This window comes from Crocodylus siamensis, chromosome 6 (assembly GCF_052110815.1).
Source record: "Crocodylus siamensis isolate JL-2025a chromosome 6, ASM5211081v1, whole genome shotgun sequence".
Classification (NCBI taxonomy): domain Eukaryota; kingdom Metazoa; phylum Chordata; order Crocodylia; family Crocodylidae; genus Crocodylus; species Crocodylus siamensis.
This window is the reverse complement of record NC_143400.1, coordinates 512,773-525,638: the sequence shown is the minus strand read 5'-3', so window position 1 is coordinate 525,638 and position 12,866 is coordinate 512,773. Positions and strand designations below refer to the sequence as shown.

The window sequence follows — 12,866 nt, the reverse complement described above, 5'->3', positions numbered from 1 at the left end:
ATACCTTTGGACTATTTTTGCCTCATTTATTGTGTTTTTTTAGAAGTAATCGGTGCACATTCCAATACAGTTATGTGGGGGGGTTTTGCTTTGATCTTAAAATGAATCATACAGCACAGGGCCCCCGGCGTATTAGCAAAGCTAGTTTTTCTTTAAGCAGAGAAAAATACGTGTTGTGTCATACACGCTTTTGCACCACGCCGCCCGCCTCCCATCTTCGAAATGCTCCATCTGCCCACGGGTACCCTCCGCTTCTCTGCCCCTCTGCATCCCACCTCCTCCGGCATTTCCTGGGGCCTGGATTCTCAGCCGGGGTGCTGTGGCACCCTGCGGTGCCTTGAGACCCTTCTGGGGCACCGCGCAGCGTGGGGCCTGCCGTGTTGTTACGGGCCGGCGCACAACCGTGACGTGCGAGACCAATCTTGTGAATTCAAACAAGAATCGGCAGTACTGAAAACACCTGGACCGGCGGCTCTCCTCCCCGGGTCTTTGCAGTAAGAGGGTTGCTCTGTTCTTCCTTTCCGGAGTCAAAACAGCAGTGAAACTAAGCTGGCGTTTTCTGAACGGGGCCTTGAGCCTCAAAAGGTTGAGCACCGCGGTCTTAAGGCGCGTTACCCGTATCAAGGGTTGCACAGCGAAACGGGCAACCGGCGCATCCACCTCGCCGAGAAGGGACCCAGTTGCTGGCGGTCCCAGAGTGACTTGGCCCCGGGGTGCGAATGACCCCGGCGCCCCGAGCGGATCTGGCTCGAGCAGTTGTTTGGGGGCTTGGAGGCTGAGTGGGCAATGCCGTGGCTTGGGTCTTCCTGCCTCCCTTGGTGTCTGAGCCATGCATTGGACGCGGATTTCGGGCCATCGACCTCGAAACTTGCGGTCCGGTTGGCTCCTGGCCCCCGGCGGCAGGTTCCCCCGGGTGCCGAGAACCGGTTTGTTGGCATTCCCCGCGCTGCGCCTCGCCCGGCACAGGCCCAGGCCCTTATCGTAAGGCGAGGCGAGTATGTTTTGCAAAGCCAGGCCCGAGGACAAACTTTTCCGTGGTTCAAATCCAAGGCAAACTTAAAGCACAGTGGAAATCATTGCTAAACCAAGCGGTTGCGTAAATAGCCGGTGCCAGGACTGTCGACTCCTCGGAGGGAACAAGCGATAAGCGCCCCGTGCTCACGGGCAGAGGCGATGTGCTTTAAGGGAGTCGGCTCCAAGGAGCCTTTTCTGCTGCAGGCTCCAGCCTGCTCGCGGCGTTTCCTCCGGTCGACGCGGGGTCTCGGGCCTGTTTTGGGAGGCGAGACTCGGGTTTGCCCTCGGCGGACACGGGGGGTGCATGCTCCGAAGGGAAGACGGGCTCCCTCGCTGCCGCCCTCCAGCTTGCAGGAGAGAACCTTCTTTTCTCCATTCACCTTGCAAAACCGAGGCGAGCGCGTTGTTCAGGGGTGTGTCGCACACGAGGAAGTGTGGTAACCGGCTCCCGGTCTGCGTGCCCCGAAGGCCGGCGGGCTCGGTGGCGCCAGACCCGCGGGAGAGCCGTGCGCCCAAGGGCCTGCTCGCGGCAGCGGGAAGGGCGTGCTGCACAAACAGCGCGACGAAGGCGCGCGCTCCTTGTTCTGTCTTGCGGAGAAAATTCCCTTGCCCCTGGGGCACTGGCAGGGCTGATAATTACAGTATAATTGTGGTGAGGACGTAGGCAATTTCTGTCTGCAAAGCTCGCCCCGGATCCCGGCTCTGAGGCCGCGAAGGAGCCTGCGGAGTTTCAGCAGGACCTCCCCGCGGGTACGAGCCCCCCGACCTGCAACCTCGCCGCGTGCTGCTCGTCCGCAGGATCACGGCGCCCCGGGCTCAGGTCGCCTTCCCGGGGCACCGGTGCCCCTCTCCGAGCCGCTGGCCCCAGGGCCAAGCACCAAGCCCTGTTCTTTGCCAGCCCTCGCGCTAGTTGTCAGAGACAAAACGTCCTCTAATAACACATCCTCTGGGGAGAACAAAGGTCTTCTGGGCTGGAACCCGTTAACGAGGAAGCCTTCTCATTAAGGGGCCTTGCGTTCAGGGCCTGGGGCAGTAGCTGAAGATGGTCCAAGAGTGCGGACAATGCCGAGGTCTGGATGACACCGTCCTGGCGTGAACCCGGGCCCGGGCCCTGCATGGACAGGCCGCCTGCCGTCTCTGCAGCTTTTCCTCGCCGGTACCGGCCAAAACGTGCGCGCGACACACGTGCTACGAGCTCGGTGCAGGAGATGCCCTGACGGCCGTAGGGCAGAGCAGGGGCCTGTGAATTTGTGGGGTAACCGAACGCTTCGGGGGAAACGGCGCGTCTCTCTCGACCTGCTCAGGTTCGGCATCTCTCTGCTGCTGGGTCCTTCGGTAAGACGGGGACGTGGAGGACTCCGGTAGCGTCCAGGCCCCCACAACGAAGACTGAGTTTTGCATGGAAAGCGAGACCTGAGGGGTAGGAGCCCGCAGCTCCCGAGACAGACTCTGAGACGGTCTGCAGCCCTGACGGGGACTTTCCAGCCGAGGTTGCTCCAGGTCCGGGCAGCCAGGACCGTCCTGCCTGATGCCGCGGGTTCAGCTGGTCCGGAGCAGGGGGCGAGTTGTCCCCAGCTGCTGCCGCGGCTGTCCTTGCACGCCCTCCTGGCACGTCCTGCGCCCGCCGGGCTGCACGGGACACGCTCCCAGGCGAGTCTGCTGCACGGGCCGGAGCGCCTCGTCCCCCATGCGGTGTGGGTCTCATCACCCAAATGTCTCAAGGCCGGTTGCACCAACCTGGCGACCCAAAGAAGAAACCAAAAGCAAGATCTGCTCCGTGATAGCTCTTTTTTTTGTGGATCAACAGCGTAGCTGGGGGAGGTGTCAGCCCAGCTTTGGGCACCAAATGCCCTGCCTCGATGCTGGGAGAGATGCAGATATGGCCAAAGCTAACTTCCAAGTAAAATGATTTCTTTTGTTTTTTTGGGTGAATCTCATATGTTTTGTTAGACCAACTTAAATAGTTGGGGGGAAAACATGTCAGCAAGGTTTCAGGTTTAAGAAGCCTTACTTTTGTTCAACGCTTCAAAGGGGACGAGGGCAGCGAAGCCGTCGGAGGCAGCGGCAGACGGAGCCAGCAGAGGTGACGAGAGATCGCTCTTGGTGGCTCGAGGATCGCCCTGGCCCCGGACTGGGGGACGGATGTGACCCCGCGCGGAGGGAAGAAGAAAGGGGCGGAGGGCTTTGCGCGCCCAGCTGTCCTGGACGCGTCCCCCGCGTGACCGACCGGCCGGCGGGCACCGCACCTCTCATCCGCGGCCAAGCCGCTCCCGAGCCTCCGGCCTGGCGGGCGGACGGCGGGGGACAGAGGACGATTGATCGCGCCAGGAAGCTCTGGCAGCCTCGAGCCAGCCCCGTGACCCTCGGCGCTCCTCCGTGGGAAAGCGGGGGTCATGGGGAGGAAAGCGTCAGGCCTCTTGGCCCGGACCTCCCGGCCTGCCCGGGGGCGACGGCAAGTCCTTGCTACGCCGCTCTGCCCCGCCGCGTGGGTCCGCCCAGGGCACGCAGGTACCTTTGGGCCTATTGTGGCACGTGCCCCCCCAGTTCCCCCCACGTCGTCTGTATCGCCCCCGTCCTGCCCCTGCGCAGGCTGCCCGTGCCCCCCTCGGGCCCCCCTACGCCGACGCTGGTGGAAAGGGGCTGGCCCCGAGGAGAGGAGACCGGGGCCAAAGCCCCCGTGGGGGGTGCGCCCCCACCTGCTGCGGGGCTTGTCACAGCTCGGCCGCTGCGAGTCACCGGCCCTTGGAAGGGGATTGCGTCAAGCCCGCGGAAACGGGCACTCTGGTCTGGGACTGGGCTCGTGGCGCCTGAGAGCTGAAGCGCCCGTGGGAGGAAGTGGAAATGCAAAAGGAAGCCGTGCTATTTTGGGACGGGAGTTGCGGGGGGAGGGGAAGTTGCTGGCTGTGCCCGTGCCGGCAGACCGGGGGCTCGCTCCTGTACCGTCTCGGCGAGCTGCGCGAGCCCCTGCTTCCCATCGCCGCGCCCTCGTACTGGACGCAGACCGGGCCAGTCTTGCACGGCCCAGTCCAGCGCAGGGAAGAGGGCTTTGGGCACGGGGCGAGAACAGCGGTGGTGGACGACTGAACAAGGAGCAATGGGCTCAAGCTGCAGGAAGGGAAGTTGAGGTTGGAGAGCAGGAAGCACTTTCTCCCCGGGGGGGGTGCAGCACTGGGGCAGGCTACGAGGAGAGGTGGTGGGGTCTCCACCCGGGGAGGTCGAGCCCCGGCTGGGATGAGGGAGCTGGGGCTTGGACTAGACGCGACCTCCGGAGGCCCCTTCCCAGCCTCGTTTTCTATGAGTCTAATGACACAAATACCCACCGTGCGCCTGCCTGGGAAGCGCCTGCCCGCGCGGCTGCTGCCCGAGGCCGACAGCCGGGGGTCACGCCGGACTCGCGAGGTGACACGGCAGTCCCCTAAAGTGCCAGGTGCAGGAGACGGAGAAGCAACCTGAACCCGGAGCCTGCGGCTATTTATATTTGGGTCTGAACTTTCCCAGCGAGGCCGGTGCGGGAGCTCCGGCAGGAGGCAGCTGAAAGGTTACGGGTTCAGATCTCCACGGAGACGTGCGGGCTGGCCGGCGTCCGGCGCCTGGCCCGTGTGCGACCTGCCCCTGGCACCGACGGGGTCTGGGCAGCAGGACGTGCTGCCTCTTCCCTGTCGCGCTCGGGGCTGGATGCAGACTTCTCCAGTGGGCGCATGTCTACACAGGAGGCTTTAATGCACATTAACCTAAGTTAATGCATGTGAAGGGCAAGCGTCTACACGAGCGCACCCTTAATGCGCATTAAAATCACGAATTTAGGCTATTCGTGCTTAAATCTGATACCTGCAAATGCAGCTACCAAATTTAGGCATGAATAGTTAAAGCGCATTAATGAAGGCGTAGACGTATTAAAGCACATTAACACTGTGCATGTCGACTGACTTGGGACTGACTTTATTCCCCAGTCAGTCCGCATGCAGCATTAGTGCGCTTTGATGCCCGCACGTGTAGGCACCAGCTTAAAGCTGCTTAACGTGCAGTAAGCTAATGTGCATTACATTTTGGCGCGCTTAAATGTGCGTGTAGACAGAAAAAGGAGGTTGCTACGATAAGTCCTGCACGGTCACTCTGTCTCTGGATTTCCACAGGGCTTTCCCTCTGGTCTGGTCCCTGTGGACGTGGCTCCAGCGAAGCCACAGCAAGGCTGTGCTGCATCCCGGGACGTACGGCGCGGCGCTCGGTGCGCAGCTGGCCCACGAAGGGGCCGGCGGTTGCATCCAAGGGACGGAAATGCCGGGGCGGACGGAAAGTGTAGACGGGGGAGCCCGGCTAGGACAGGGCTGCGGCGTGGGAACGGCTCTCCCTGGGCAGGGACAGGATGTGGCCTGCAGCCTCCTGGTGCCAACGAGCCAAGACATGAAAGGACGCCGAAACCTCCACAAAGGTCGTGGCGGCGAGGAAGGGAGGCAGAAGTGCGATGGCTCGGAGCAGCGCGTGGACACTCGCGCCTCTGTTTTCCGTCTTACTTGCCTTTTGGTGGCACGAAATAAGGCAGGCTGCTGTGAGGGTGCAGGTCGTGCCCAGAGCCAGGGCCGGGCCCAGGGGAGTCTGCGGGGAGCGGTTTCCGCGCCGTAGCTCGCCAGGCTTCCCCGTGGAATCGGCCTCCTGCAAACGCTCTTGTTCCTGCCTTGCGAAGTGGCACGTAACGAGCCCGCAGCTTTGTTTCGGGGGGGGCGCCGGGGCAGGCAGCATCTGTCAGGTGCACCCCTCTTGTTTTCCAGGCCTCGGCAAAGCGCCAGCAGAGCGTGGCCGCGGCGCGACCGGCGCTGACGTGCTCTCTCGGAGACCAGCGAAGCAGCTTTTCCTGCCATCAGCGAAAAGACGTTTCCTCAGACAGGAACAGACCGTGACATGGCCATTGGTAGGCACCGATTTCTCCTCCTCAGGTCACATTCGGCAGGTAAGTCACCTACTGCATCTCCGCACGTCTCCTCCGCGGGTGTCATCGGAGCGGCCAAATTTCCACTTTGTGCCTGGCCGACTGCCCCCCGTGTCCTCGCCGCAGCCTCTTCCCGTGCTCGATCGCTTCCCCACATCACGGGGAGGGTGAAAGGGCCGTTTCCTGGGGGGCGTCCGGGGCCCGGGGGCACCTTGGTTTCCACCAAGGGAGCAGGGCACCGACGCTCCCTTGAAGCCCAGCAAGCTTCGTTTTCTTCGCCGGCCTCTTGTCTTTCAGGGACGGGCTTGCCCCGAGCGGGCGCTGCTGAAGAGACGGGCTGGGGCGTCGCAGCGGAGCGGACGTGGTGCCGCGGCACTGCTGGACCCAGGGGCGCGCAGCGCGAGGGGCAGGTTTGACCGGCAGGCGCGGAGGCTCGACCTGGCCGCGGCTCCGCAGGGGCTTCCACCAGCACGTGGCAGGCGCCCCCAAAGTCTGCTCTTCCCAAGCAAAAAGGACCGGTTCGGATACGCGCTGGTGTCACTCCTCGGGGCGTTCATACCAAAACTCCTCCAAGACTGAACTGCGGGGTCCGTAGGCCTGTACGTTTTGGTTTCATGGGAAAAGAGGGAAAAACCACTCGGTCGAATGGGATCCACCGGCCTCTCTTCCCCAGGAAGGATCCAGCAGTCTCCCGTGCGGGGCGCGAGGGTCCCTTTCCACACGACGCCTGTCGGGGTGGGAGGAGGGACGGTCGGGGACCCCCGCCTGCCCAGCCGCCCCGCTCCCTGCTTCCCGCGGACGCTGGTGACCCTGCATTGCCCGAGCGCGGCTCCCCGTGGCGGTTTGCCAGTTCCCCGGTGTCCCGGATCTCTCTCCTGTTGCATCCCCGACCCATTTCTTGCCGTTAACAACCCCTGGCAGCCAGTAAATTCTTCAGATCGTTAAATTGATTCCCTGTTTTGTGTCCTCTGTCATGTCCCTTCACAGCTAGCAGCTACCTGAATGCACAAAACCTCGTTTTCTTCCTTTTCCTCTCGCGTGCGGCCTCCTGCGCCTTCCAGGGTTTCTGATGCCCGTTTCTGTGCTTCCCGCTTCTGCCGCTCGACACTGGGGACCATGGCGGTTTCCATCCTCCGCTCAGCCGGCCCGCAGTCACTTCCCCCGCGGGTCGCTCGCGAGCTTCCTCCTCCGGCAGCCCTTGACCTTGGGCCGGACACGGGAAATCCCTTCCCACATTTCTCCTGAAGCTGCCGTTTCCGATTCCTCGTCCTTTTGCACGCTTCTGGACTTGGTGGTTCAAATGTTGTAAGTCGTGCTTTTAGGACCTTGCATCTTGTACCATCTTGGGGTTCATTCGCTTTTGACCTGCAAGGTCTGGGTTCAGCCAGCTGTTAATTAGCAGTAGTTAATCTTGTACCATTTTTGGTTTGCTAATTTTTTACCTGGATGCCCTGGGTTCAATGAGGTGCTAATTACCGCGGCTCATCTTGTACCGTTTCAGGTCCGCTGGTTCTGACTGGCGGCCTGGGCCGAAGGGGACGTCGGCTGGCAGCGCGCCGGGCCGTTCTTTGGGTCTGTGTTGGACGAGGCATCAGCTCGCCGTCTTGGTCCGCTAGGTCTTGGCCTTGCAGATGCGGACTGGCCCGGGCTAATCGTGCGCTCAGGCAGGCGTGGGGGCACCGCGTTGCTTGGCCGCCGGGTTCACGGGCTCCCCCAGCGCGTTGCGTCCCAACCCGGGGACCGACACGCGGCTCAGGTCGGGCCCAGGGACTCGTCACGCGGCGCTCCTCGTGCCGCTCCTTGTTCTTGCGCAAGGAGCGCCGGATAACCATTGCAGGCGCGTCCCGGCTCAGTCCCCGGGGGTTTCTACCCACACGACTCGGCTTGCTGAGGGGGGCATGTTTTAGCTGGTAAGCCTGACTCACGCCCAGCCGGCCGCAGTTCACACCCGAGCCTTGGCAGAGATCTGGAGGCACGTTGCCCAAATCTGCCCCTGCCAGGAAGTTTTGCTTTGGGGAAACGTAATCCGGGTGCAGAAGACGATTCGCGGGGGCGTGAGCTCTTCCAAACGCGGGCGTTCGCCGGGAAGGGAAAGGACGACGCGTTACGGGCGGCAGATCCCACCTGCATGTTCGCCCCGACCCTCGCCGCAGCCGGGCCTGCTCTGTCGTGCCCGCCGGCCGTGCCCTTCGGAAAGCGCCAGCTCGCACTCAGCCTTGGGCCGTGGAGAAAGCATAAAGCAACGTTTCTGTTGCGAGGTCCTGAAGGACCACGGCCGGAGACAACGCTTTTAACACGCTGGGCTCCTCCTTGCCATCTCTGGGCTTCACTCGTGACTCACGGGTGCGCGCCCACCAGGCCTGACATGCTGCGGGACACCCTTGAGAGGATCTCGAGGCATGGCAGGGTGCTATGGCCCCTTGGTGGAGCAGCACGGCTGGTCCATTAGAGGCTTACCCCGGCCCCCTTCACCCGCTCCACTCAACCCTTTCCAGTCCCTCGTACAACCACTTTACTGTTCAGCGCATGACACCTTCCAGGTGAACCAGGTACGTGCAGACCAGGGTGACGCGCCCGTTCCCCAGTGGGGACTGCCCTGTGCGCTCGCATCCCTCCCAAGGGCAGCGGGATGATCCACGTTACATGAACCTTGTGTCACGGCGGAGCCGGCGCTGCACAGCAGGGTCACGCGGCGCCCATGCTCGCGGCAGCGTCGCCTCCGCCTCGACACGACGCCGGCGCTTCCCTGACATGAAGTCCACAGGCCGCGCGCAGGCCCCGGCTCACCCGTGCCCTTCTCCTCCCAGCTATAAACCTGATGGCGTGAATTCTGAGTCTCCATTTCCTGGTTTTCCTGTGTTGATGCTCTTTGTTTCCTGGTCGCGTGTCTGAGGTTCGGGTGCTGAGCGATGGGGGGCAGGGGCCGTACCGCTTCGGTGATGCTGAGCTAGTTAACATGCAACCACCCCTGGGTGTCGACACATCCTCCGCATTGCGCAAGGTTTGTTTGCCTCTTTCCCCTGGACAAAATGTTGGGAAATAAAGAAGGAAAAACATGTTTGCAGGCTGCGAGCAGCGCTCCTGCTTCGAAACCTGAGGGTTGGGAAACTGCATCACTGTTTTCTCCTCCCGCCTGGCGGGACAGGTGAATGGGTGGGCCACATTTGTTGCCAGCAGATCAAGGGAAATGATGCATCCCCTCTATTGGGCCCTGGGGAGGCCACATCTGGAGTGTCCAGCTGCGGCCCCCACTGCAGAAAGGAGGTGGACACGTTGGAGAGAGTCCAGCGGAGAGCAACGAACATGGCTGGGGGCTGGGGGACAGGACTGGTGAGGAGAGGCTGAGGGAACTGGGCTGATTTAGTCTGGAGAAGAGAAGACCGAGGGGGTTGAATAGCAGCCTCCAGCTCCCTGTTGGGGGGCTGCAAAGAGGATGGAGCTGGGCTGGTCTCAGTGGGGGCAGATGACAGGACAAGGAGCAATGGGCGCAGGCTGCAGCAAGGGAAGTTGAGGTTGGACATGAAGAAAACCTTGCTCGCAAGGAGGGTGGTGAAGCCCTGGGACAGGCTCCCCAGAGAGGCGGTGCGGTCTCCATCCTTGGAGGTGTTGAAGCCCTGGGTAGGCACATCCTTGTTCGGGATGACGTAGTTGGGGCTGGTCCTGCTTGGAGCAGGGGATTGCACTGGATGTGGCCTCCTGAGCTCCCTTCCAGTGGTAGTTTTCTGTGGTATCAATTAGAAAAGGCAGGAAACCCTTCCACAGGGTTTGGGAATGAAGCCAAAGGATGCTCCGGGAGAAAAGAAGAGATCACTTCGGCTGTGCCTGCAGGGGCCGCAGTGTCCGCGGGTGTAAGCTGGCTGTAGCCTCAGTGGTACCAGCGGGGCTGGGGGTGCAAGACGGCAATGGGTAGAGCAGCGCTGGTTGTTCGCACCAGCACCACTTCCCTTGGAAGTTGGGCCCAGGCCCTAGCCGCCCTGACCGTGAAGTCGCGCCTCCTGATGTCTAACCTAAACCTGCCCTCTGCCAGCTTGTGACCGTTACTCCTGGTCACTCCTGGCGGTGCTCAGGGGAACAGGGACTCCCCCAGCGCCTGCTGGTCCCCCTGACTAGTTTGTAACAGGCCACTAGACCCCCCTCCGCCTTCTCTTGTGGAGGCTGAACAGGTTCAGGTCCCGTCGCCTCTCCTCGTAGGGCCTGCCCTGCTGACCCCTGACCATGCGAGTGGCCTCCTCCGGACCCTCTCCATGCTGTCCACATCCCTCCTGCAGTGCGGCGCCCAGAACTGGACGCAGTCCTCCAGCTGCGGCCTGACCAGTGCTGCACAGAGGGGGAGGATCACCCCCCCGGACCTGCTCGAGATGCATCTGTGGATGCAGGACAAGGTGCGGTCGGCCTTCCTGACCGCATCCCCACACTGCCGGCCCGTGTTCATCAAGAGGGGAGTTCCCTAACCTGTAGGTATGGTGCCGGTTGTTCCTCCCCAGGTGCAGCACCTTGCACTTGTCCGTGTTGAAACCCATCCTGTTCTTGTCCACCCACCCTTGTAACTGTCTAGGTCCGATTGTAGCCTGTTGCATCCTTCCAGTGTGCCCACGTCCCCCCACATCTTAGTGTTGTCTGCGAATTTGAGCAGGTGCTTTTTACCCCCTCATCCAAGTCACTGATGAAGATGTTGAACAGTGCGGGCCCGAGGACCGAGCCCGGGGGGACCCACTGCCCACATCCCTCCAGGGTGAGAAGGACCCATCCACCACCACCACCCTCTGGGTGCGGCCCTCTGACCAGTTGGCGACCCATTTGACTGTGTGGGTGTCTACACCACAGCCCCCCAGTTTCTTAATGAGGACGGGGTGAGAGACAGTGTCAAAAGCCTTCCGGAAGTCCAGGAAGACGATGTCCACTGCTACCCCTGCATCCAGTGATCTGGTGATCTGATCGTAGAAGGCCGCCAGGCTGGTCTGACAGGACCTGCCACTGATGAACCCGTGCTGGTTGCCCCTAAGCGTGATCTCCCCTGCTGGCCCCTCCTGGATGTGTGCCCGCATAATTTTCTCAAACAGCTTGCCTAGGACCGAGGTAAGACTAACTGCCCTATAGTTCCCAGGTCCTCCTTCCTGCCTTTTTTGAAGATGGGAACCACGTTGGCCCTCTTCCAGCTCTCCAGTACCTCACCAGAGCACCACGAGTGCTCGTAAAGCCGTGCCAGGGGACTTGCAATGACCTCGGCCAGTTCCTTTAGTACTCTAGGGCGGAGATCGTCCAGGCCGGCTGACTTGAACACGTCCAGTCCCTCCAGAAGCTCCCTAACTAAATCCTCGCTAACCCGTGGCCCAGGTGTGCCTCCCCTGGGGCCCGAGGGGGGCCCAGCAGGGAGGGGGCTGTTCTGGTCCCTACTTAGGAAGACGGAGGCAAAGAAATCGTTAAACATGTTAGCTTTTTCCGCCTGGTGTGACGACCAAATTTCCCAACGCATCCTGCAAGGGCCCCACATTACCCGGGACCTTCTTTTTACCCCCTATGTATTTAAAAAAGGACTTCTTATTGTCCTTAATCTGGGAAGCTAGCCCCAGTCCCATCTCTGCCTCGGCCTTCCTGACTGCCCCCCTACATCCCCGAGCAACTACAGAATAGCCCTCCCTGGAGATGATCCCTTCTTTCCATTGGGTGTAAGCCTCCTTTTTAGCAAGGAGACATTCCCGGATGCTTTTGGTGAGCCACGGAGGCTTGTGTGCTCTCCTGCTCCCTTTGATCCTCGTCGGGATTACCTCCCTTTGGGCTGGGAGGATCGTCTCCTTAGGGAGCGACCACTCTCCTTGGACACCCGGCTCCCCTCCCCCCCCGGGACCTCAGTGCCTCCCCGACTACTCTCCTTAGCTCGTTGGAGCCTGCCCTCCTGAAGTCCAGGGCTGCTGCCTTGCTGCTGGCCTTTGCCACCTTGCGCTGGATGGTGACTCCCAGCAGGCGACGATCGCTGTCGCCGAGGGGGTCGAGCCCCCGCAGCCCCCGCAGCAGGTCGTCGCCCGTGGCAGCACCAGGTCCAACAAGGCGTCTCCCTGGTGGGGCTGTGCCCCTCCTGGGTTCGATGGAGGTCCTGCACTCTGGCCAAGACCCTGTGTGAGCGGTCAGACCTGGCTGCCTGCTCCTCCCAGCAGATGTCCGGGAAGCTCAGGGCCCCCATGGCGCCCACGTCCTTAGCCTTCACCACCTCCGTGAGCTGACCCAAGGATTCCTGGTCAAGCTCTTCCCCCTGGTTGGGAGGTCTGTAGTAGGCCCCCACCGTTAAGTCTCTTTCCCCTCGACTTCCCCTCGATGTTCGGGGCTGGAAGACTGTGGGGTCGAGTCCCCCGCGCTTGGGCGGCAAAGACTGCCGGGCGCAGATGACCCCTTCCCTTTCCTTCCCCAGGGCCCTGCCTCCGGTGCGAGACTTGCTCCGGCTTCGGCAGCAGCCGCAGGGGCGACGCGGAGCCCCGCGGCGCGGGGACGGACGCCTGCGCCACCCTCGTCGCCCGCCGAACACGTACGCCGGAGAGGCGCGGGCTGGGGGGCCGGGCTCGCTTCCCTGCTCCGGGGGTCGGGGCTTGGGAAGGGGCCCTGGAGAGCCAGGACGCCGGTTCAATTGCCAGCTCTGGGGAGCAAATCCCAGGCTTCTCCCCCCAGTCAGTGCTAACGAAGGCAGAATACGTGCTCAAGACCTGCGAGGCGTCCAGCAGGTGCGGAGCCGGCCCGCTCAGCGCGACCTTTGGGACGGGAGCCAGCGTACGGACCGATGCGACACGCTGCGTGGGGACCGCCTGCCAGGCCGCCCCGTCGAGGGTACGCATCCTAATGCCCCCCGCCACCCTGTGCCCCTTCTGCCTGCAGCGTCCCCCGCGAGGACCTTCCTGGGAGCCCTTCCGCTGCGGGCGGCACCAGGGCCGTGCGGGAGGGG

General features: G+C 62.2%; 1 protein-coding gene across 5 annotated transcripts; it reads left to right on the top strand.

The window, feature by feature from the left end:
- On the top strand, positions 1–9,785 carry LOC149860295 (uncharacterized). Of its 5 annotated transcripts, none has more exons than XR_016443363.1 (4): positions 1–2,914; positions 3,046–3,522; positions 5,148–5,959; positions 6,236–9,778. XR_016443363.1 is itself a non-coding variant. In XM_090056215.1 (3 exons), the coding sequence occupies exons 1-3, from the start codon at positions 3,408–3,410 to the stop codon at positions 6,515–6,517; spliced, it is 576 nt and encodes a 191-aa protein (XP_089912341.1). In that variant the 5' UTR covers positions 1–3,407; the 3' UTR covers positions 6,518–9,785. The 5 variants fall into 5 exon arrangements, 2 of the variants coding, with proteins under 2 accessions (XP_089912341.1, XP_089912340.1); XR_016443364.1 differs by having other exon boundaries at positions 5,148–6,525; positions 6,612–9,777; XR_016443365.1 differs by having other exon boundaries at positions 5,148–6,537; positions 6,612–9,777.
- The last annotated feature ends 3,081 nt before the right edge of the window (positions 9,786–12,866 follow it).

Excerpts from the sequence above, each read along its gene's own strand:
- LOC149860295 (XM_090056214.1), top strand. The coding sequence starts at position 2,874 with ATGCTGGGAGAGATGCAGATATGGCCAAAGCTAACTTCCAA. Across the intron at positions 2,915-3,045 it reads TGGCCAAAGCTAACTTCCAA|GGGACGAGGGCAGCGAAGCC; the intron begins GTAAAATGATTT and ends AACGCTTCAAAG. Across the intron at positions 3,523-5,147 it reads GGTCCGCCCAGGGCACGCAG|GGCTTTCCCTCTGGTCTGGT; the intron begins GTACCTTTGGGC and ends GGATTTCCACAG.